Source organism: Adiantum capillus-veneris, chromosome 11, assembly GCF_014529385.1.
Source record: "Adiantum capillus-veneris isolate H3 chromosome 11, ASM1452938v2, whole genome shotgun sequence".
NCBI classification, from domain to species: Eukaryota; Viridiplantae; Streptophyta; class Polypodiopsida; order Polypodiales; family Pteridaceae; genus Adiantum; species Adiantum capillus-veneris.
In genome coordinates, this window is record NC_140941.1 from 48,411,397 (window position 1) to 48,433,375 (window position 21,979).

At 41.0% G+C, this 21,979-nt stretch overlaps 1 protein-coding gene across 1 annotated transcript; it reads left to right on the top strand.

The window, feature by feature from the left end:
* The first annotated feature begins 8,456 nt into the window (after window positions 1–8,456).
* Window positions 8,457–11,375, top strand: LOC147447211 (GDSL esterase/lipase At1g28570-like). The gene is made up of 5 exons (XM_086524278.1): window positions 8,457–8,727; window positions 9,454–9,672; window positions 10,254–10,396; window positions 10,544–10,814; window positions 10,969–11,375. The coding sequence occupies exons 1-5, from the start codon at window positions 8,565–8,567 to the stop codon at window positions 11,187–11,189; spliced, it is 1,017 nt and encodes a 338-aa protein (XP_086380404.1). The 5' UTR covers window positions 8,457–8,564; the 3' UTR covers window positions 11,190–11,375.
* Window positions 11,376–21,979: the final 10,604 nt, after the last annotated feature.

Below are 21,979 nucleotides of genomic sequence, written 5' to 3' on the forward strand. Positions count from 1 at the left end.
TATCCTTATTTGATGATAGCCACTTTTTAGGTTAATCCTACTGAAGTAGGTCGGTCCTTGTAGCTTATCAAATAGGTCTTCTACCTGTGGAACGGGAAACCTATTCTTGATAGTGATCCTGTTTAGTGCTCTATAGTTGACACACATATGATATGTGCCGTCTTTCTTTTGCACTAATAGAATAGGTGAGCAAAATGGAGATGAGCTAGGCCTAACCATGCCCTTCTCAACTAACTCATGCACTTGATGCATAATCTCCTCTTGTTGAGCTTGAGAAACTCTACAAGGAGGTTTGTTAGGCTATGAACTTCCTGGAAGAAGTTCAATTGCATGGTCATCATTACCTCGTTTAGGAGGTAACTCACAAGGGATGTCATCAATAAAAACATCTTGAAACCCCTTGAAAAAATTGGATAACTCTAATTCCTTTTGGTTGCTTTTATTTTCTTTTGCTAAAGAATTAGGTTCATTTTGAGAATCTTTAACAAAAATCATGTATACGAAAATAGAGCTCTTTATTGACTTGTTGAAAGCTGGTGTATGTACAATGGGAATAGTGTTACCCATTTCCTTAGCATCTATATACATGTCTTTTTCACTGAACTTAAAGGAGATTCTCCTTTCAGGAAATTTAACATTGGCAGCCAGGCGGTCAAACCATGGCGCCCCTAGGATTACATCCTCATGCTTGAGAGGAGAGATAAAGAAGTCCTCTTTGTCCACATAGCCTTGGACATGAAGCCTCAATTTCCCGATTAAGGGAGTGACCGAAGCTTCTTGCCCCTTGAAGGAACTATCTGCGGGTAGGACATCTCCCATCTCATAAGCTTGTATGCCTAGCTTGGTGGCCAACTCTATAGATAAAAAATTGTGAATAGAACCAGGGTCAAAGAGAATAAAAGCATCATGTTCTCTTAACTTTCCCCAAGCATGGCATAGAGGAGATCCTTTGTGGTGAGTTTGGTGAGTCTCCTCCTCTTGGATTTCAACTAAGGAAGCTCTAGGAGGATTTTGGCGGTTGTTCTTTTGAGGACAAGCGCGGTACGCATGCCCTTGTTCGCCGCACTTGAAACACCGGTTATCCTTGCGATAACGCTCAAGCTCTTCAGGAGAGAGTTTGTTTTTACCTTTGTAAACTCCCTTCTCTTTAGCTTTGTTGGAGTTTCCCTTAGGAGACTTTTGGACATTGTCCTTCCCCTTAGGCATGTTGCAACCCTTGTTTTCCGTGGGCTTATTATTTCTTTTAGCCCCCATTTGTAAATTGATTCGAGAGGCCACCATAGGATGGTGTATTACCACCGATAGGCTACGTGGCCTTTGGGAGTTGACATACTCCGCCATTTCTTCGGTTAAGCCCACACAAAATTGTTGCTTTTGCTCTCCAAAATCCAACTTTTTGAAGATAGTGGCTTTGAGTTGTAGGTCCCAAAACTTGTCTACATATTTGTGGATGGATTCATAGGGAGAGAGCTTTAAGCTTCGCCATTCGGTGAGTACTTTGTCTTTGGCATCTGTGGCCAAAAACTGCTTCATAATGGAAGCTCTTAAAGCTTTCCATGTTCGTGGAGCTTCACCGTTGGCTCGTAGGCTAGACCACCATTGCCTGGTGGACTTTTGAAAGTTCATAGCTACATGGCATAGCTTAGAGGACTCTGTGAAGCCCTCGTCTCCAAACGCCACATCGAACTATTGGGATAAAGGCCAAAACTTTGTCTGTAGCACCAAAGGTGCCATCATAGGTAAGGAAAGAGATGCTCTTCCCTCCCTCTTTGAACTTCTTGAGCTTGGACGACCTCTTCCATTCTAACAACTTTTAGGTGTACTTTGGCACTTCAAGCCCTAGTTTCTACTCCTCTTTACCCCTTTAGAAAAAACACTCAAGCTACTGTACCCGTGGCTCGAATACCATTAATTGCAAGGAATAGAAGAGAGGGTCTTTTCAACACCAAAACAACACCGGCTCCTATCAAGCTTCTAATATCTCAATAGTGGTTAAGCAGTAGGCAAGCCCCATAGGAATCCACTATTAAGACCATAGCTCTCGACGGTGATGCCCCGTTAACTGCACGAAGGCAGGCGCACTGCAAGGCTGAAAAATCCCTATTCTACTTACTCACAGGCAATTAATAATACCAACCATTTATAGCTAGCTTGAAGACCTCCCTTCTTGAGCAAGAAAAGAGAAACCTTGTGCTCTGATACCAATGTAACATTTAATGGCCTAAAAAATTGTGTGAAGCAGAAATTAGCATGAACATAGTGCGCATTTCATTAGAATAGATTCCTAATGAGAATTACAGGAGTGCTTGGGTGGAGAGAGCAACAAAAATCATAACACCTAGTTATATAGCATGAAGAATACTTTCAAAAGAGAGAGAAATTAAGCTATTGACAACAGTTGAGGACCGGATTTGCATGGAGCCGGTCCCCCCTCCAAAAGGCTTTGTATTATGGTTTCTCCCATCAAGAGAGACATTGTACAATACAATTCTTTGTGTTCCTTCAAGAATAGCTAGTGCAATGAAGATGAAAGCTTCATGCACTAAGCAAAACACTTAGTAAACACAACATCAATTATCCTCGGTCTCAGACCCAAGACCTCACACACCTTCGAAGATGGTGAGAGCTAGCAGGGTATGAGAGTAGATTGAGAGGAAGAAGGAGTATCTTACGAGAAAGATGTACATCTCCTCGCATAATCACTCATATTAGCATATCTTGGCTTAGTAATTAGCATGGTAGAGGAGATGAGCATGCATTGAAGCTTGGCTCTTGGTTGGATTTGCATCCACATGCCAAGAGTGTGTTGATGTAGGCTTCTATCTCACAAGCTTGGAGTAGGTGATGAGCTCTCCATTGAAGCTTGGGAAGAGATAGTCTTTTTCTTGCTTCTCACATAGACTGTGTGAGAGTGTGTGTGATAATGCCTTGCAGAAATCAGCCCCCTCTCTCTCTTGGGCGATCCCTCTTGCTATTTTCTCTTGCTCTACCCTCATTGAACCTCGCCAGGACTAGCCAATGGTAATTAAGCTGTATAAGTGATAGCCTTCTGACATGTGTCCCCCTTTCCCCTTTTGTGAGAGCTTTAGGTAATTTATTGATTTACTTAACTCTCATTGGACCCCTTTGCCTCCTAGCCAATAGGAATTAGGCAAGCCATTGGGCTGCTAAATGCTCATTGGACCCCTTGGGAGAATGTCCAATAGTCTTCTAGAGGACTTAATTCTCATTGGTTCTTTTATTAAGTGTTTTTAAATTAATTAAACTAGATTTAATCTAGCCTTATTCTCATTGGTCCACCTCCAAGGCCATCCAATAGGAATTGGGTACACCTTGTGGGCATGTGGGCTAGGGAACTGACATGTGTCCCTCATTCCCTTTGTGTAAAGGGAGCTTGTGTGTGTGTGTGTGTGTGGCTTTCTCTCTCATCCCCTACATGCAAGGCTTTCCCCCTCCCAAGTAGGGATTGTAAAGACTTTTTTGTACACACACAAAGCATCCAATTCCCTTAAGGTTGACCTTTGGACACAACCTTTGAATTTTGGAACTTTAGCATTTTGGAAGTCTTAATGGGCTGAACCTTAGGGTCTTTTTAGCCCATTTTTTCATATGGCTCTTTTGCAGATGGCCCCCCTTTGGATCCCTATTTTCCCTCCTTTGGATCCCTACTGTGGCCGGTCTGCTAGCTTAACCAATATTCTAGCTTTTTCTCCCCTGGCACTTCCCCATATTAAATGATCAGTTTAACATGAGAAAATCATTTAGGAGAATTAGATATTGATTATTATGACAATTAAGCATTCCTTGAACAAGCTTAAATATTATTGGACAGCCCACTAAGAAAACTGTTAAGAATAGAGCTTCCCATGAGCAAGCTTGGATCCTATTAGGTAGAGTACTATGGGAACCAATGAGAGTTGAGCATACCATGAGCATGACTATCTTGAGAGCCAATAAGAATTTAGATTTATTTAATTAAGGGATTAAGCTCTCTTATCAAAGAGGATAATGAAGGACACTTGTCACAATGCTAACCCTCTTGCTTGATATGAAGTGAGCCATTCATTGGCTAGGATCAATAGACTTCAAGCATGCTCAAGAAGGGGGGGTTGATGGGGTTTCTTTCTCTCTTGCACCTCAATGAAGCACGTGCACACACACACACACACACACACACAGAGTGAAGAATGATTCTCAAGTCTAATAGAAGTGGAGAAGCCTACACCAACAACACTTGACCATGGAATGCAAATCCAAGCAAGTGTCAAGCTTACAAGAATGCTCATATTCTTCATCTCCATTATTATGCTATGCTATGCTTTATGAGTGAAATAAGGTGTTTGAGGTCTTGGGATTGAGGCCCTACCAAGCGTAAGTTTGGTGCTTGAAGCTTTCCATCTTCATGGCATCAATCAGGTTTTGAAGAGCACAAAGATTCTATTGTAAACAAATCTCTCTGAATGGGAGGAGTTATAATGCAAAGTTTCTTTGGAGGGGGGATCGGCTCCAAGTAAATGTCCTATTGTTGGTCTTAATTTCTCTCTTTTTCATGCCAAGCTAAGTAGTTAAGTTTTTTGTAGTTATAGACTCCAACCAGGCACCTTCTTTTTCCTCATAAGGAATATCCTTAATGAAACACTCTCTCTTGTTAATATAATTCCACTATAATTAATGAAACTAGGTTAATTATGTCACAGTGTGTATGGTCTTGGCAGTGGCTGATGCAAAGGGGTGAGATGCCTCCATTCAGTGAGTTCTTTGGTCCCTTCATTTGTTTCCACATATTCATGATTTGGTAGCTCTTCAACTCATGATGGTATGAACCTTTGAAGTATAACCGTGGTGCATACATCAATGATGCTTCGTAGTGTGCATATATGGCATATAAATATGTTATTGATCTTGCTATTCAAAGTATAGTTCATCATATTGTTTCTTGCTTGAAATGAATCATTGTGAGTGCACGTGTGTGGATACATACGTGCATGCATGCACGGTGCGGTGTGGTGTGTGCGGGGAAGGGGAGAAGCACGAGATGGTGTGGGTGGAGCAGCTTCAAGAAGTAATGAGTGAGGAGCTCCTAAGGAAGTGTACACATGTTGAGTGGGTGACCGAACACCAGACATCCGGCCTCCAAAAAAGGCGCAACACCTTTACCCCAACAATCACATGAGGATTATTAAAGAGATTTCACTTAATACATGGCAGGGCAGTTAGTGAAAATTGAGAAGGAATTCTTTCTCAACACCTAGTACTGGTGGTGGTTGGATCCTTTTTCTTCATATGGTGAGTTTTCCTCTATGATTCCATGTTCCATCTTTCATCACAAAGATTTTGTTGATGTGAGCATGTCTATGAAGGTTTGCATCTCTCATATATTGGGTGGTTAGGGTTGCCTATTATTCTATCTCTTGGAAAATTGACGTGCCAAAGCGTGTTTTAAGTGATACAGCCTGTCATGATGCATGTCACTATCTCTGTATTTTTCTTTGTATTGTGCAAAGAAAAATACAGCCTGTCATGATGCATGTCACTATCTCTGTATTTTTCTTTGATTATATAGTGTTTGCAATTACTAGTCACTCAATAAGGAATTTTTTTGGCTACTAGTGCCAGTCCTCTTCCGCCATGCTTTGGGTCATGTTATGGAAAATGCATCTTTTGTGGTGGTGGTTAAATCTTTACGCGCACAATAAAAGGTAAGCCTAGATTTTTAAATTTGAGTTACAAGGCAAGAGGGGTATTGCAATGCTTGGGCTAAGTCCCGGCTAAGTCCAGAGATATAGAGTGACTCTTGGTTTTTCCTTTCAATAGTGGAGCCTTTTTTTTATGTTTCCACCTTACAGTTTGTGCTTAGCCAACAAATTCCATTGACAGTTTGGCTCACTCGTATAGTGGTCAATATGTGGGGGGACTACGTTTCACTTTTTGTATCTTGTTGTCTTCTTTGTATGTGTGACACTTAGTGTTCGAAAGACTGTATCAACATAGAGCTACTTCACCCTACAACTACTATTTTATTCAGCTCCTCATTGTGCCCCACTTGCGTTTTGAGGGCAAATGCCCTCTCCTACCATGCTCAAAAATGTTATTAACTATGTGAGATCTACCAATACAAGATATAAGAGTATTGTCATGATGTTATTAACTATCTCAATGTTTACCCAGAGAAGATTCACCTGTGGTTGATTGATTGGATGTCAAGCAAAGGCAAGTCCTTTATTTCTCAATGCATTAACTAATGGTGGCTAACTGACAAAAAATGAGGTAGGGTTACATTAAAGTGTGTAATCTGTACCAAAATATATATAAGCTAATGGATACTAGGTTTCACATTTGGATATCATCATTGCTTCTATTGAGATCTTTAAGTATGTTTCAAGATGATAGTTTTTGCCCTTCTATTTTGCTGATAGTAGGTTGTTGATATGGATACTGATCAAGAGCTTGTTTGTGTGATGGAGAGTGTCTTTGTAACACCTACAATCAGAGCTTGGATTGCCTTGTTCACCTTCTTGGTAGTAAGGCAATAGGAGAAAACATGGTACTAGTAAATCAAATACTAAGAGTAGCTATAATTATCTTCACTAGTAATGACTTCTATTGGGTAACCGTTATGCCAGCATGTTTGCCAGCATGTTTGCAAGTCCTATGGGAACCATGTTAATGACCTGATGTTTCCTCTTTTCATTTGTTTCTCTTGAGCTACAGGTTGCATATGAGGTCTTGATTGATGTGTTGATTTATTAAGATGCAGATTGTTGACAACAAATGAATGTAGTTTCTTCTTCAACTAAAAGCACAACAATCCATATGCAAGCCCTTTTATCAGATTTTTGCTATCAAGCATGAGTGGGGCAAGCCTGTCAGAGAACATAGGTCAAGCTCTTATGAACATAGCTTGTACAACATCTCTTGAATAGTTATGAGGATGATTTGGAGCATATCATATATAAACCATGAATTTCTATCGATAAACAAATGTAATGACTTAAAGGGTAGTTAAATTTTGTTACTTGAATTGGGTAAAGGGAGCTAGCAACATGGAGATTGACTTAATGTATGTTCAATTCTCTTGTAAGTTGCAGCAAAAAGTTATCCAAGGTCATTTGGAGCAATACCATTGTTCAAATAGATAGGCTGGAAGTAACAACATGCTAATAATGTGTCCTATGATGTTGAGACCTATGCCTATATTCATGGTTAATGTTATTCTTGTTTTTCTTGGAAAGAGTGTTCGTACATCTTTATACAAAAATACTTGCCTTGGAGTAGACTTAATTGCCTAAGCTTTCCATATTGGTATGAGAAGAAGTCCTCAATTGTATAGAGGCAGTGTGCTAGGTGTAGTACTTATGTGACCCGTTGATTGAGATTTTTCTTTAACATATCTATGCATTTGTTGTCTGTGAGCAGGATTTAAAAGTAGATTGTCAAGTTTGGTGTTTTAATGATGTAGGATATAAATTTTGCTTGTCTTAATGTGTTCGGAACATGGATTACTGGAGACAAGCTTGAATCAAGAACAATACTCACAATTTTGATAGACATTGAGAGTATATTTCTTGCCCCAAAAATCTAGTCAGACCAGTACTGAAAATGAAATGAAAATTTGCTTATTAATTGATTTCATGGTATGTATAGATGCTTTGTGAAGGCTCTTTGAATACATGAAGTAAAAGACGCAAAAGAGACTACCAAGACCATTTTGTACTGCCCATCCTGTTAACTTTATAAAATCTCACAAGAAATCAAGTGTTGTCAAAATGTACCAAGAGTTGACAGTGCTATATATGTTGACCTCTTTGATTGGTTGGTTTTTGCTCGATTTTTGGTTTGCTCAACAAATCTTGCTCGATCTTTGAAAATCCTCCCAAAGTTTACACAGTACAGAGTTCGCTCGGCAAATCTTGCTCGGTCTTTGGAAATCCTCCCAAGATTTACATAGTACAGAGTTCCCTACATCGTAGAACTATGTCTCACGGCTCTCCTCATGTGACTATGATGGAGGCATAATTATTAGCTAAAATAAGTGGTAAGTATGCCTCGTGTGATCATTAACTAAGCGATCTCTTTATTTTTTTTGAACTTTGAAATTGAACGGGAAAGATGCGGATGGGGGATGGGGGTTCGAGCTTGGGTCCTTTATTTTACCTATGCTGTCGATTGCTTCACTGGGGAGATCTGGGATGGAAAAGATTCTTTGACTTGGCTCACTCTAGGGACAAAACCACATGCTTACCAAGTCAAGTTGAGAGAAAAAGAAATTATGGACAGCTCGTCCAACGACCATTCAAAGTTCAAACCACATCACATGCGTTTTATTTACCTGGCTACCTAGAAGAAGCAGAGAGAGAGAGAGAGAGAGAGAGAGAGAGAGAGAGAGAGAAACGGCAATGCATGCATGTTTGTTGATTGATCCCAAACTAATTGGCCATTCCGGACGTCGATGATTGGACGCCCTCAGCGTATTGACTGCTAGCTTGGCTCTGCATTTAGTATTGTCGTCTGCCCCTGCTCATCAAGCAGCAGCAACAGGAGGGTCGACGACGTGGTTCGGGGGCATGTATGCGTGGGGAGAGTCCCTCACCGACACTGGCAATATGCTGCTCTACCAGCTCAGTATCGGTGTGGACGTCCCTGTGGGCCATCTGCCCAACGGCCAAACCTTCTTCCACTACCCAACTGGCAGATTCTCCGATGGCAGATTAGTGGTGGACTTTCTAGGTACTGCGCTCTCTCTCTCTCTCTGGGGTTCCTACGACGTTTGAAACAATCTTCTTCTTCTTCTTCTCTCTCTCTCCCCGGGAAGAGGTCTTGAGTTCAAAAGTCGTTGGATTGAGGGTTTTTTCTTGGGATTATTCCTGCAGCGTTGAAAGTGCTTTTCGTCTTCTTCTTCTTCTTATGTCTTTTCCTCTCTCCAAATGGGAGTTAAGCATCATGGATGTGGGTGTAATGTTGACTAGCATATCAAGGCAATCAACTAGTTCACCATTTGATTAAACACTCACAAGAAGATTTAGAAATTTTCTCATGTAGGAAAACTTAGTCTTTTTCAATGTTTTTCATACAATGCATAACATCATGAGCTTCTGCTCGAGAGGCACCGCATACCTAGCTAGGTACGATTGAGGGCAGGGGACCACCGCCCCCCCCACCGGGCCGGCGGTCCCCCGGCCCCAATCGTACCTAGCTAGGTGTGCGGTGCCTCCTTCACAGAAGCTCATGATGTTGAGGTCAGTCACAATGCGGGAATTGTTGTGAGAATTTGTCCAAAGCTTCTTGTGACTCAAGATTGCCTTGTGATATTTGCACAATTGATCAAAGCCATAGAGTTTCTTGTCAAAGGACCTTGTCATCCACAATGTTCATTAAGAACTGCCTAGCTTGTGTACCCTCTATAGCTTCTAACTCCGCATGCATTAAGACGACACTGTCTCCATCATATTGCAGCCAAACAAGTAGGACTTGATTTTCTATTGCCCTACCTCGGATTGAACAACACTCAAGTAAATGGAAAAGGTCACTCTCTCATCAACTTCGCTGTTGGGGGAGCCACAACTCAAAATGTGGATTATCTTAATGCTACCTACAACATTCCTCCTTTCACTCCTTATTCACTTGACAAGCAACTCCAAGGGTTCTCAACACTTTCCATTTCCAAAGACAAAGGTGAAAAATATACTCTCTCTTTCTCTCAATATGTTATTGTTGTTTTTGTTATTATTTCATAATGCTAGTGGCTCTAGTGGGCCGCCCCTGGGCTCTCAATTCTCTTTCACACACATACACAAAAACACAACTCTCCCACCGGCTTTTGTTTTATTTCAAGTTCTCTTGTGGGTTTGCATTTGCATATTAAGAAGAGTTTTTGACATTTTTTTGCGGTTATAATTTGTATTTTTTGTAAAGCGCTTCAAATAGAATAGATGATACTCTCGCTTCTAGTAAACGTGAGTATCCCATTACTCATTTTTTACTCTCATTCCTATGATCCATTGTTCCCTCCTCCCTTCTTCTCTGTTCCGTGAGGATGTGCTCCCTCTGTGTATGCATGCATGCATGTATACATACACAAATGCATATACGTGTGTAATACAACCATACAACACACACAAACACACACACACATGCACGTATGTATGTATGATTAGTAACAAGTCCTTTTAATCCAAAATATCTTGCCATAATCCTTGCGAACTTTGGGTATTAATGTAGTCTTGTGTGATCACTTGTTGATATGTATTTTGTAGATACCCTCTCCAAGGCTCTTATCTACTTTGGACAAATAGGAGTGAATGACTATAACCTCGCTTTAGAGAATGGAATTTCTTTAGATGATATCATTGTCAATTTTGTTCCGAATATAATCAAGATCATTCAAAATGCATTAGAGGTTAGTATCCTATTTTCGTACTAAATTAATTAAAGTTTTTATTTTAATTATTGTTTAATGTAGATTCATAAAGATCTTTCACAATTTACAAGTTCGCCAAAGTATTTCTAAAGTTGCTTTAGATTTTCTCTCTCTTGGGCAATGTAGTTCCTGATTGCATGTGGTGCCAAATACTTGGTGGTCGAAGGAGGTTTTCCCATTGGGTGTACTCCAATTTACACAAAATTCTTGTACATAAATGCAACAATAGACCAGTATGGGTGTGTGGAAAATCTTCAAAGGCTTAACGAAATTCATGACAAGCTCTTGAAGCAACTCATTTACAACCTTACTACCAAGTATAAGGAAGATGCCCATCTGATCTTTTTTGACCAATTGAAAGCATATGCTGAAATTATCAAGCATCCATCTCAATATGGTATGTGTTATTTAACTTTCCTTCATCCCATTAATCCAATAATTATAAATTTCTTGCCTATGCTTTCGATGTTACATTTTCTATTTTCAAAATCATAGATATTCGTATGAAAGTCTAAATTGTAATATTTAATTAGAAAATCGTGTTCTTTCAGGGTTCATTAACACAACGGATCCATGCTTCGATTCTCTCAATTCAACCAACCTCACGAATGTGGCAGCATGTTCAAGTCCATCAATGTATGTTAGTTGGGATGGTTTACATTTTACTGAAGCTACACATAATATCCTGCTCAACCTCTTTAATACCAAAGGATTTGTCACTCCCTATCCCAACTTCCTCACCTCAAAATCATTCAAAGATCACTTTCACTAGAAAAAAATCCGAGAGTAAATATCCAGCTTATTGCGATTCAAGCCCAAGAACTTACCCCTTTCATTTTTGAAAGTCATTGTAGGTAGTAGAAATAAATTAGATTTACTATAATTTTACAAAAAAAATTGTCATTTGCAATGGCCGATAGATATACTTGATAGCATAGAGACAATAAAATATATTATCCAAGAGAACAAAGAGCCATCCACTATATAAATAAAACATATATTAATTACAATAGCTATTTGTGACATTCAACTTGCTTAACCTTACCCTAGCCCAACGTAAATAAGTGAATTTCTTGATCCATTATAGCAACATCCATGCTCTAGAGTTATGGTTCTTGTTATTGAATGTATTCATTCAATGCAGTGTATTCATTTAAGGTCTTTCCATGAGATTTATTTCTAACTACTTTTAACTATAGCTAATGACAAGTGAGTATAAATGTTAATTAGAAGAATTTTCCAACAATGTCAATGTTCTCCTTTAATCCTATCATCATATACTATCGTGAGCTCCTGTTGAAACGTTAACAAGTTAATGACCCGTGCCAAAATGTGCTATCAAGGCTTTGATATACCCATAAGGCTTAAGAAAATAATTGAGAGATCTACTAGATGTTGCTTTCTTGGAATCTTTCTTGATGATAAGTGCTATAAGATAGCCAAGTGTGAGTTCTATGCTACAATATACACCCCAAATGAATAAAAAGAAAGTGGTTTATTTCTTTAGAGATTCCAAGGGGTGAAATCAACACTTTATGAAAAAGTAAAGGAGATAAGTAGAAACTTTTTCTTACACAAATGATTGCCTATAATTGCAAATGGAGGTTGTGTGCAAAAAATTCCTATAGTTTAATATCTCTCTCTCTCTCTCTCTCTCTCTCTCTCTATATATATATATATATATATATATATATGTGTGTGGGTGTGTGTGTGTGTAGTGTGGTGTCTATGGCTGAAAGGACTAGTGTGAAGGTGTCCTTGTCACAAAAAATAATCCTAATATAAGGAGATGCACTCTTACCCTGAAGAGGCAAAATATTATTGGGTCACTTACTTCTGTAACATTTATGTTACATTGGTGGAGTTGATGGGCATTTAGGAGGCAATTCTTGGGTTTTCTTATTTTTCTTGGAAGAATGGATATGCACTTGATATTGGGTACATGTAGTCTTCTATGGATAGAGGTGGTGCTCCTAGGACTAAGGAGGACATAGAAGTCTTCATTGACAAGGATTTGACGTATGCTTGGTTGCAAATCTTTTTATGAGGATACGTAGGTGAAGTGTAAGGACATGGGTCCTATGGGCAAGGTCACCGGCACTGTCGGACAATGTGTATGCTATGGGGAGGCTACAAGATAGCACGGTCGGGTGGAGACTAGCACACGCATTACCACCGCCCTTTCACTGGTATCCGAGCTATTTTAGGGAGGAGGCTAAAAGCGGCTTGCATGTGTGTGCGACGTGCTGCTTCTCTCCCACGTTACGCAGACAGCAACGTCTCTGATGTGCAACAAAAAGCAGACATGCACAATTTTCTATGCGAGCAGCACGCGGACAGATAGATATAGTCGACCGCGACCACCTCATATACACCCTCCACAACGCACGACTAGTTAAACTCGATTGGCAACTCGACGGCACCGAGGCAAACTCGACCAACAAACTTGATGGCATTGAGGCTCTGAAGGCTTCCATTGGCACCGTTGGTTGCGCGCATAAGAAGGTCCGCTTACCCCTTGCATGAAGGAGGGTTGAACCCACCCCATGAGAGTAAGAGGCCAATATTTTACCATCAAGCTATTGGCCCTTGTTGTGTATAACAAGGAAAGATAGTCTACTTGTATTGAAAGGAAAACTAGAAGGGAAGGGAAAGCTTTAAACTTCAAGGAAGTAGCTTCACCCTTCCTTTTCACTTCTTGTAGGAATGCAAGTTTTCCTCTAAAAATTCTTTTTTCCTCAAGGAGGTAGCTTCAAAGTGAAGAAAAGCTTTCACAAAAACGACGAGTTTTTGTGGAGAATCATCAAAGGTGTTCTTACAATGAACAACAAGTGAAGCGCTCAAATTTTCGCAAGGAGAGGTTCGCATGCAACGCAAATCGCGGAGCATACAAAACACAAAGACTTCAATTTCTCAAGGTACAAGTTGTTGTTTTTTTTTCTCTCTTTGCATTAGTGTGTATTTACCATGGCCAGTGAGGATATCCCACCTATATACACATTTGATTTTGAGCACGTAGATCAAAATCAGGGCACCACGGATGATGATGATGATCTAGGAGATCATGGGTTTGTGAGTATGGCTTCTTTCAAGACTTTGGAACATCGCCAAAGCGTACTTGAAAGCAACCTCTCTGTACTCAATGCAAATGTTACCAATCTTACGGAGTTACTTGTAAAATTTATGAATTCACAGACGACTCAAGGAGCCACAAGTGGCACGGTTCAAGGGAACCAAGCTCGTACGACTCAAGGAGTACAAGAGACCAGTGCTGCAGAAGATGCAGAAGGTAGCAATGCATTTGTGCGCTCCTTGCCGCACTGTCGAAGCAAGGGATATGCCATTACACCGTGTGCGAGCCATAGACGGCTCCAAGCACACAACTAGCTTAACTAGTAAGCTCAAAAGAGGGCAATGGTGTGTCACTCACCTCTCTATGCTCCTGCCGTGGAGGATTCCTCGCCGCGAAGAAGAAGGAGACGCCGCTACGTCGCGCTCAACCGCTTCACCGCCGTCGTGCCGCCGCAATGCTCGATCGCACTCTCTCTCTCTCTCTCTCTCACACACACACACACACACACACACATACACACACATACACACACACAAGGAGGTGAAGAAGAAGAAGATGGAGATGGAGATGGAGCAAGAGCACTCTTCTATTGCACAAATGAGAGAATGAGTGAATTTTAGGTTTAGTTGGCTTTTGTATGAGCTCACCCCATTCACACTTGGGCGCCCATGCTTAGCCAACTAATCCCTTGAATGTCCCAGTTAGAGTGCGCCTCTCATCGGCGATCACTCTTACCCTTTTCCTATTGGTCCACACACACTGTCACCTACCTAACCTCCCAGTCAACAGCTCATAGCTCACAGATAGCTCACTACCTTATCTACTTACTAACAGTGATGCTAACCACTAACTAATCTGTTAACTGCTTGCTGACAGTGAACTAACTGTCCACCTACTTCCTCTCTCACTACCTTGCTGTGCAAACACTGTGTGCAGCCAAACCTTGACAGAAAACTGTGTGCAGACTCTGTGCAAACAGAAATTGCTAACTGCCTACCTGCTTATTCATTCACTGCAAACAAGCTAACGACTACTAATTGTGCAAAGACTGTGTGCAAACAGAAAACACAACATTATGCAGACATCACAGAACTTGCAGACAACACAGAAATTAACAACTTACAGAAAAACAACTCATTCCTCTTCCTCTTCCTCTTCTTTCCTACTACAAACAACTCATAGGAGAAGCACAAAGTGCCTCTTGGGCTTAGTGCAGGGCGATTCCCCGGCAGCGGCGCCAAAAATGTGCGCTCCTTGCCGCATTGTCGAAGCAAGGGACTTGCCGTTACACCGTGTGCGAGCCATAGACGGCTCCAAGCACACAACTAGCTTAACTAGTAAGCTCAAAAGAGGGCAATGGTGTGTCACTCACCACTCTATGCTCCTGCCATGGAGGATTCGTCGCCACGAAGAAGAAGGAGACGCCGCTACGTCGCACTCAACCGCTTCACCGCCGTCGTGCCGCCGCAATGCTTGATCGCACTCTCTCTCTCACACACACACACACACATACACACACACAAGGAGGTGAAGAAGAAGAAGATGGAGATGGAGATGGAGCAAGAGCACTCTTCTATTGCACAAATGAGAGAATGAGTGAATTTTAGGTTTAGTTGGATTTTATATGAGCTCACCCCATTCACACTTGGGCGCCCATGCTTAGCCAACTAATCCCTTGAATGTCCCAGTTAGAGTGTGCCTCTCATTGGCGATCACTCTTACCCTTTTCCTATTGGTCCGACAAGCCCGGTACCTGACTCTACCAAATACATAATACACGTCCGTCGTAGGTGATGGGGTGTCCGTGAGCCGTAAGGGTTAACATGGCCCCCTTCCTGATGTAGATTCCGTCCTCGGAAGCTATTGAGTTGAAGCTCGTTCGTCGAGGTGGAAGAGAATTTGAGATGAATGTCCTTAGCTTTCTTTAGTCACTGCAAAATCAAACAACATTGGCACAGTAATTGCATTCTCATAAGTGATGAAAAAGCATATGCAGTTTTAGGTAGACAAATTGATTGGTAAAAGAATTTCAAACAATTTGTCAGCAATGAACATTAAATTGCAATGTAATCAAACGCAGAAACAGATGTAAAGGTAAAAAAATTAAACAAGTCTGGGGTCGCTAATTTGACGGTCGAAAGGCACTAGAGATCGAATATCAATACCATGGGTAAGCTTCTTAATTTTCTGTTGTCAATTAAGTTGTTTAATTGCGAGAGCCAATTATTCATGTTCGAGGGCTGACTAGAGGCTATATCTAGAAGACCTTGTAGTTAACCTACCATAAAAGGAATTTCTCATGAAATCATCGCCTGACTGATTACTTTTTCTTTGACCCCCCCAAAGTCTTTTCACAGTGATTCAATTTTGATGTGTGTGCTTATTTTGTATGCCTTGGGTTTTTTGCTTTTCAAGTAAAAGCGCCCATACTGGGAACCTCTAGGGCTCTAGTACCATAGGCAATACATGTGAGTGAAGTACCAAATCAAGTTGAGATTTCTCTTCCAGCTTAAGATTTTACAGTGTGGCACTTTGATTTTTTGTTTGCTCATTTTCAGCATTTTAATTTTGTAACTTTGGGGGGTCATATAACACTGATACACCTCCCCAGGCTCATCACACTAGTAAACTCCCTTTATAATACTTAAGCTAAAGGTCAATAGGGTCAAGCCCACTAGAAAGCCCTAGTACATTTCACACAATGCTGCCTAAATCAGATTAAGAACCTAAGTAACCATTAATTATTAGGAAGGCATTCCCCATGGTATTAAGAGAAGATTTCTAACACCTAACTTGGTCAAACTAGTTTATCCGACTGCTTGATTTTTAAACCTAGACAAGTGATTATGACAAAAAATTACATTGAATTAAATGTTTGATACTAAGCAAATGCGATGAATATTAGGCTACCAATCACAATTAAAGCTGACAATCATAGATGCAAAAAAGATAAGGGGCAATGCTAATGGACAAGAAACACCTGTTTGTGTCGATGGTCGCGCTTGATTTGAAGAGTGAGTTGAGATAAAGATTCCATGAAGGTCCAAATCCTACCAATAGCAACACGTTCCTGTATACACTAGGAAACAAAAGGAATACCTCCAGGAGGCACATTAGTGGAAAAAGGTACCAACATTTATTGAACACAACAAAAAACATAAGGAACCCTAACCTAATTATTTGTACTCCCCCTAGAGAGTCAAAGGAATAGGATATTGTAGAGGTTGGGGGGAAACCCTAAGGCTAAACCCCTATCCTCGTCGTCGAGATAAACAAAGTCATCATCCATGAGACCATATGTGCCATCCGTGTAGTCGTGTAAATTTTCTTCTTCATCATAGGTGCCCATGTTTATTAAGAAGGTCACTAGACGCCTATAGTCATCTTGGTCAAAAGGGTAGGCTTGTGCAATGGGAGAAACGCCCTCTACTAAGTATAGATCAGACGTGGTCAAGAGACGTATCAGCCATTCTAACTCCTCAAAATTCCTCTCACATGCTAGCGTACCTATCAAATCCCATTCACATGCAAGCACTGGAAAGACCATGTGAAATATTTGTGAAAAGTAATGAGGGTACCTCTCACCAAAGGTAGGAGTGGATGACTCTAGCGTACTAGCCATATCTGTACACGCAAATAGATGATGGTTAGTGTGCAAATATTACAAGGGTCGTGTTCTTGTGCATAATTTGTTTTTATGATTTGTGTTATGGCTCTTGCTCTTTTACTTTTTTATCTTGTTTTTGTGAGTATAAGGCTTTATATATACATTCCCTAAGATCGGAGATTAAGAGGTCAGGGAGAAAGGTTGAGAGGGAAGCAAGTGAATGATGGATGTCCACAAACACTCCCCTTTCCTTGGGTAGATCATACCGTGTGAAATGATGTCGTCACCCTTTGAAACCAATTGTTCCAGTTGGTAATAGGTGAGGATTTTTTCCAGTAGTTTTCTATTACCCTAGGTGCCTCGTCAAGTTGCAAGGGTGGTAAAGTACTCTCCCAGGATCGAACTTGAAGTGGTTCATCAGGTGATTCTTGAACACTGGGAGGTGTGGATTCTTTTGTAGCTTCATGGAGGTCCATTACTATAGATGGAGGCTGTGTAGAAGCTTTTACCTCTATGGATGTATTACATGAGGAGCTAGAAGCTTCATGGAACTCCCCCCCTTCCTGAGCTAGGTGGAATAAATTGGTTTTGCCTTGGAGCCCAAACTAGCTCTGGACTAGGTGTGTAGCATTCTGTGATCTTTCCCTTCCCACGGTTGGCCATTGGCTTTAGCGTTACACTGTTTGACTCATATGGGTTTGTTGTCGATCGGGAAGGACACATTTTACGTTTAGGTACCCAAATTTGCTCATTTCCATCATAGTAGCCTTGGGCTTCTAATAGTTGTTTTGGAATCCATCGTGATTTGGTCTTGACTCTCCTAGGGCGCGCTCTTGGTTTTCCCAGGAAATTTTTTCTTGGAATGGATGGGAGGGTTGAGGTAGTTGGAAGTAAGGCCTTGAGGACCCATTGATATGTACTCTTAGGTCGTGGATGAGTACTTGCAATATTACTGCTTGCTGCAACTACAAGTGTTGAAGTGCTAGGTTCATGGGTAGCTGGCAAAGACGAGTTAACCACCTTGGCTTGTGAATGTTGGCTATCCTTCAACTTTGCTAGAGTTTGCAACGTAGGTGACTTTGCTTGAATGATAGGGGTAAGAGTCGGTGGTCGCGTCGTGACACTAAAAGTATCCCAATCAATAGTGCATTTGGTTGCCAACATCCACGTGCGTCCCAGGTTTACGTTGCCTTCCATAGCTCCCGCGGGCATGACTAGAAACCTCTGCACTATGCTTCCATTGTCATAGACAACAGGGGTCTGAAGGACTCCAAGAATAGCAGTTTTCTTTTTATTAATGCCCTTGACTTGCATCGTACTCGGGGATAGGGTCGGTTTCCCTAATTGACACCAAACTCCATAGGATAACAAATTGTGTTTAGCTCCCGTATCTAATAAGGCATTGTATAGTACTTTCCCATAGGGGCTATTTAGCTCAATTGGGTATCGTAGGGGTGGCTCAGATTCTAATGAGTCGTCATCTGTGTCCTCGAAAAATGCTTGCGTGATTCCCAGATTAGCCTCTCGTTGGCGTCTAAGACGTTGTTGTCGTTCTCGAGCCTCAACTCTTGCTTGGATTTTTTAAAGCTCTGCTTGTTCCTTGGCAGCCTTCTTTTGATGGATGGCTTGCAACTCTTCCTGGCTTAGAGGATCATAATATCTTTTGAATTTACTCCCATTAAGGAATCCAATGGTTTCAACTCCATCTAGAGTCTCCACACGAATGTTACCTTACGGGGTAATTTCACACACTCGATATGGCCCCTTACCAGTGTATTTCAATTTCTTCTTTTCATTACGTACCCCGTACATAAGAACTTTATCACCAAACTTGATGTCTTTATCCTTTAAATGGCTATCAAACCACTTCTTTCTCCTATCCTTCTCCACTAGAGCATTTCGCACAGCTAATTGCCTCTCTTCATCTAGCCTTTCCAGGATATATAATCGTTCCACTAAAGGGTTACCATCCCAACCTTCTTGAGAAGCTACTCGAAGACTAGGAATGACAAACTCCCATGGCATAACTGCTTCTTGGCCATACACCATCTTAAACGGTGTGCAATTAATAGCAACTTTATACGCAGTACGATAAACCCATAAAGCTGATGTAAGCTTTAGGTCCCAATCAGTGCGATGAGCCTCAACTGTCTTTGTCAAAATGGAGATGAGAGTTTTGTTGGTACTCTCAACTTGGCCATTTGCCTGGGGATAATAGGGTGTAGACTTGTGGTGAGATATCATGAAGTTTGATGTGAGTTCTTTTATTAGTTCATTTATAAAATGAGTTCCATTGTCACTCACAAGTTCAAAAGGGCATCCAAAACGTGTGATAATGTTCTCAAAGAGGAACTTAGCTGTTGTTTTTGCATCCGCCTTTCGTGTTGCTTTTGCTTCAGCCCATTTGGTTACATAGTCGGTAGCCACAATGATATATCGTGATTGCATGTTACGTGCAGCCGGACTAATCGGTCCTACAAAGTCTAAGCCCCACTTTTCAAATGGTTGGGTTACCTTGATGGGATGTAGAGGCATTCTATCCCTTCTTTGTGGCTTGTTGAAGCGTTGGCATTCATCACATCCCTTTGCAAAAAGTGATGCATCCTTAAACAGAGTGGGCCACCAATAGCCTGACTGTAAGATCTTTCGGGCAGTCAAGTTTCCTGAAAAGTGACCACCACCTACGCCCATGTGTGCCTCTTGTAGTATATATAAATACTCATCTTCGCGGGCACAGCTTCTAAGAACATCATCTTTTCCTCTCTTATAGAGAGTTCCAGCCAGTAAGCAATAGGGTTCGCATTCCTTGATTAATTTTCGAGCTATATCTTTTCGGAGTTCTTTGGGTGGAAAACCACTAACTAAGAAGTTAACAATATTTTCACTCCATTCAGGCACTATCTCAACAATGAACAAAGGAGTATCAGGCAATTCATCATGAACCCCTGTAGGAGCTTCGCCATTAGGGATACGAGATAAATGATCCGCCATGACATGTTTCCTCCCAGGCCTCACAACAACGGTGAATTCAAACTCAAGAAGAATTAACAACCATCGTGTAATTCGACCTGTGGAACACGGCTTGTTTACCAAATATAGCAATGCTTGATGATCAACATAAAACACAAACTTGGTAGCAAGAAGGTAATAGAGAAATTTGTTTACTGTGTAAATCATAGCTAGACCTTCGCGCTCTATAGTAGTGTAGTTCATCTCGGCATCATTTAATTGGCGACTTGCAAAGCTAATAGGGTAGTCCAATTTATGTTCTCCTGGTTGAGTTAGAATACACCTAATAGAAAAATTTGATGCATCAATATGCACATGAAAAGGTACATTCCAATCGGGTGTTCGCAGGATTGGAGCACTTGTTAGGGCCTTCTTTAACAACTCATAAGATTGATGACATTCTTCCGTCCAGTGAAACTCGATAAGAAGCTTGTACAATGGACGCGCTATCTCGGCAAAGTTTAAAATAAATCTTCGATAATAACCAACATGGCCCATAAATATTTGAACTCCTTTATAGTTCGTAGGTGGTGGCAAATCGGCAATGGCTTTAATCTTACTCTCATCTGTGGATATTCCGTTCTTGGACACTATATGCCCTAGAATGACTCCATGCTTAACCCAAAATTGGCATTTGAAAGGGTTCAATGAGATGCGATAAAATCTGCACCTTTCAAATATTTTTCGTAGATATAACAAATGCTTCTCCCAAGAAGAATAAACACAAAGGTCGTCTAGGAAAGCTTCACAAAACTTCCTTAGAAATTCTTTAAACGCAGTGTTTATTAATCGTTGGAATGTAGCAGGGGCATTCGTTAAGCCAAAAGCCATAACACGAAATACAAACACTCCAAACTCTGTGATAAAAGCAGTTTTAGCTTGGTCCTCTAATGCAATTGTGATTTGATTGTAACCAGAGTACCCATCTAAAAAGCTATAAGCTTCCTTTCCCGCAACTCTTTCAAGCACATGTTCTGAATATGGAAAGGTATAATGATCTCTCCTAGTAGCTACATTAACTTTCTTGAGGTCCACGCACACTCTTAGTTTCCCATTCTTTTTTGGCACAATGACTATTGGAGAAACCCATTCTGAGTGCTCAATAGGGTATATGAATCCACATTGGATAAGTTTTTAAATCTCCTCTTGTACAATTTTGGCGTACTTAGGATTCATTGGATAGGGTCGTTGCTGGACGGGTTTAGCAGTGTTGATCATGGGAATTGTATGTTGCACCACAGAAGGTGGAACGCCCTTTATGTCATGATATGTCCAAGAAAAGATATCCTTGTATTCCTTGAGGAGCTCCTTAAGTACAGCCTCTTTAGTTTCGGTAAGGTCTTGAGCAATAAAGACTGGTTTAGACTCCTCACCTGGTTCTCCTAATTCTATCTCTTTAACTACCGCTGGACCATCATAGACTCCACTGCTTTCATTGGTAGGTATTCGTTGGGCCTTGGCATACACAACCTTTCGCTCCCCCGTGGTATAAGATTTAAAATGTTCAGGAGCCGTATGTAAGTCAGCAGGCTCTTGTCCTGACGGAGACCTTTCTTTTAGTTCTGCCTCCTTTTGTTGTTGTGCTAACTCTCGGTTTTGACGTCTTCTTATAGTTCGACTCAATTTCGGCTCTGTAACCTCCAATTGAGCGAGGTCAATGGGTCGCGGGCTGCACCACATGACACTCTGGAGATGTTCACCCCAATTGTCTACTAGCTTTCGATGAGCATCACATGCCCCTAGATAGCTAAGCCATTCTGCAGTAGATCTTTCCTTGTTTATCCTAGCTCTCACATTTGCTCGATATCGTCATCTCTTATATGACCTTTGTTTCTTGTTAAGGTTTTGATTTTGGTAAATGTTTGAACTCGAC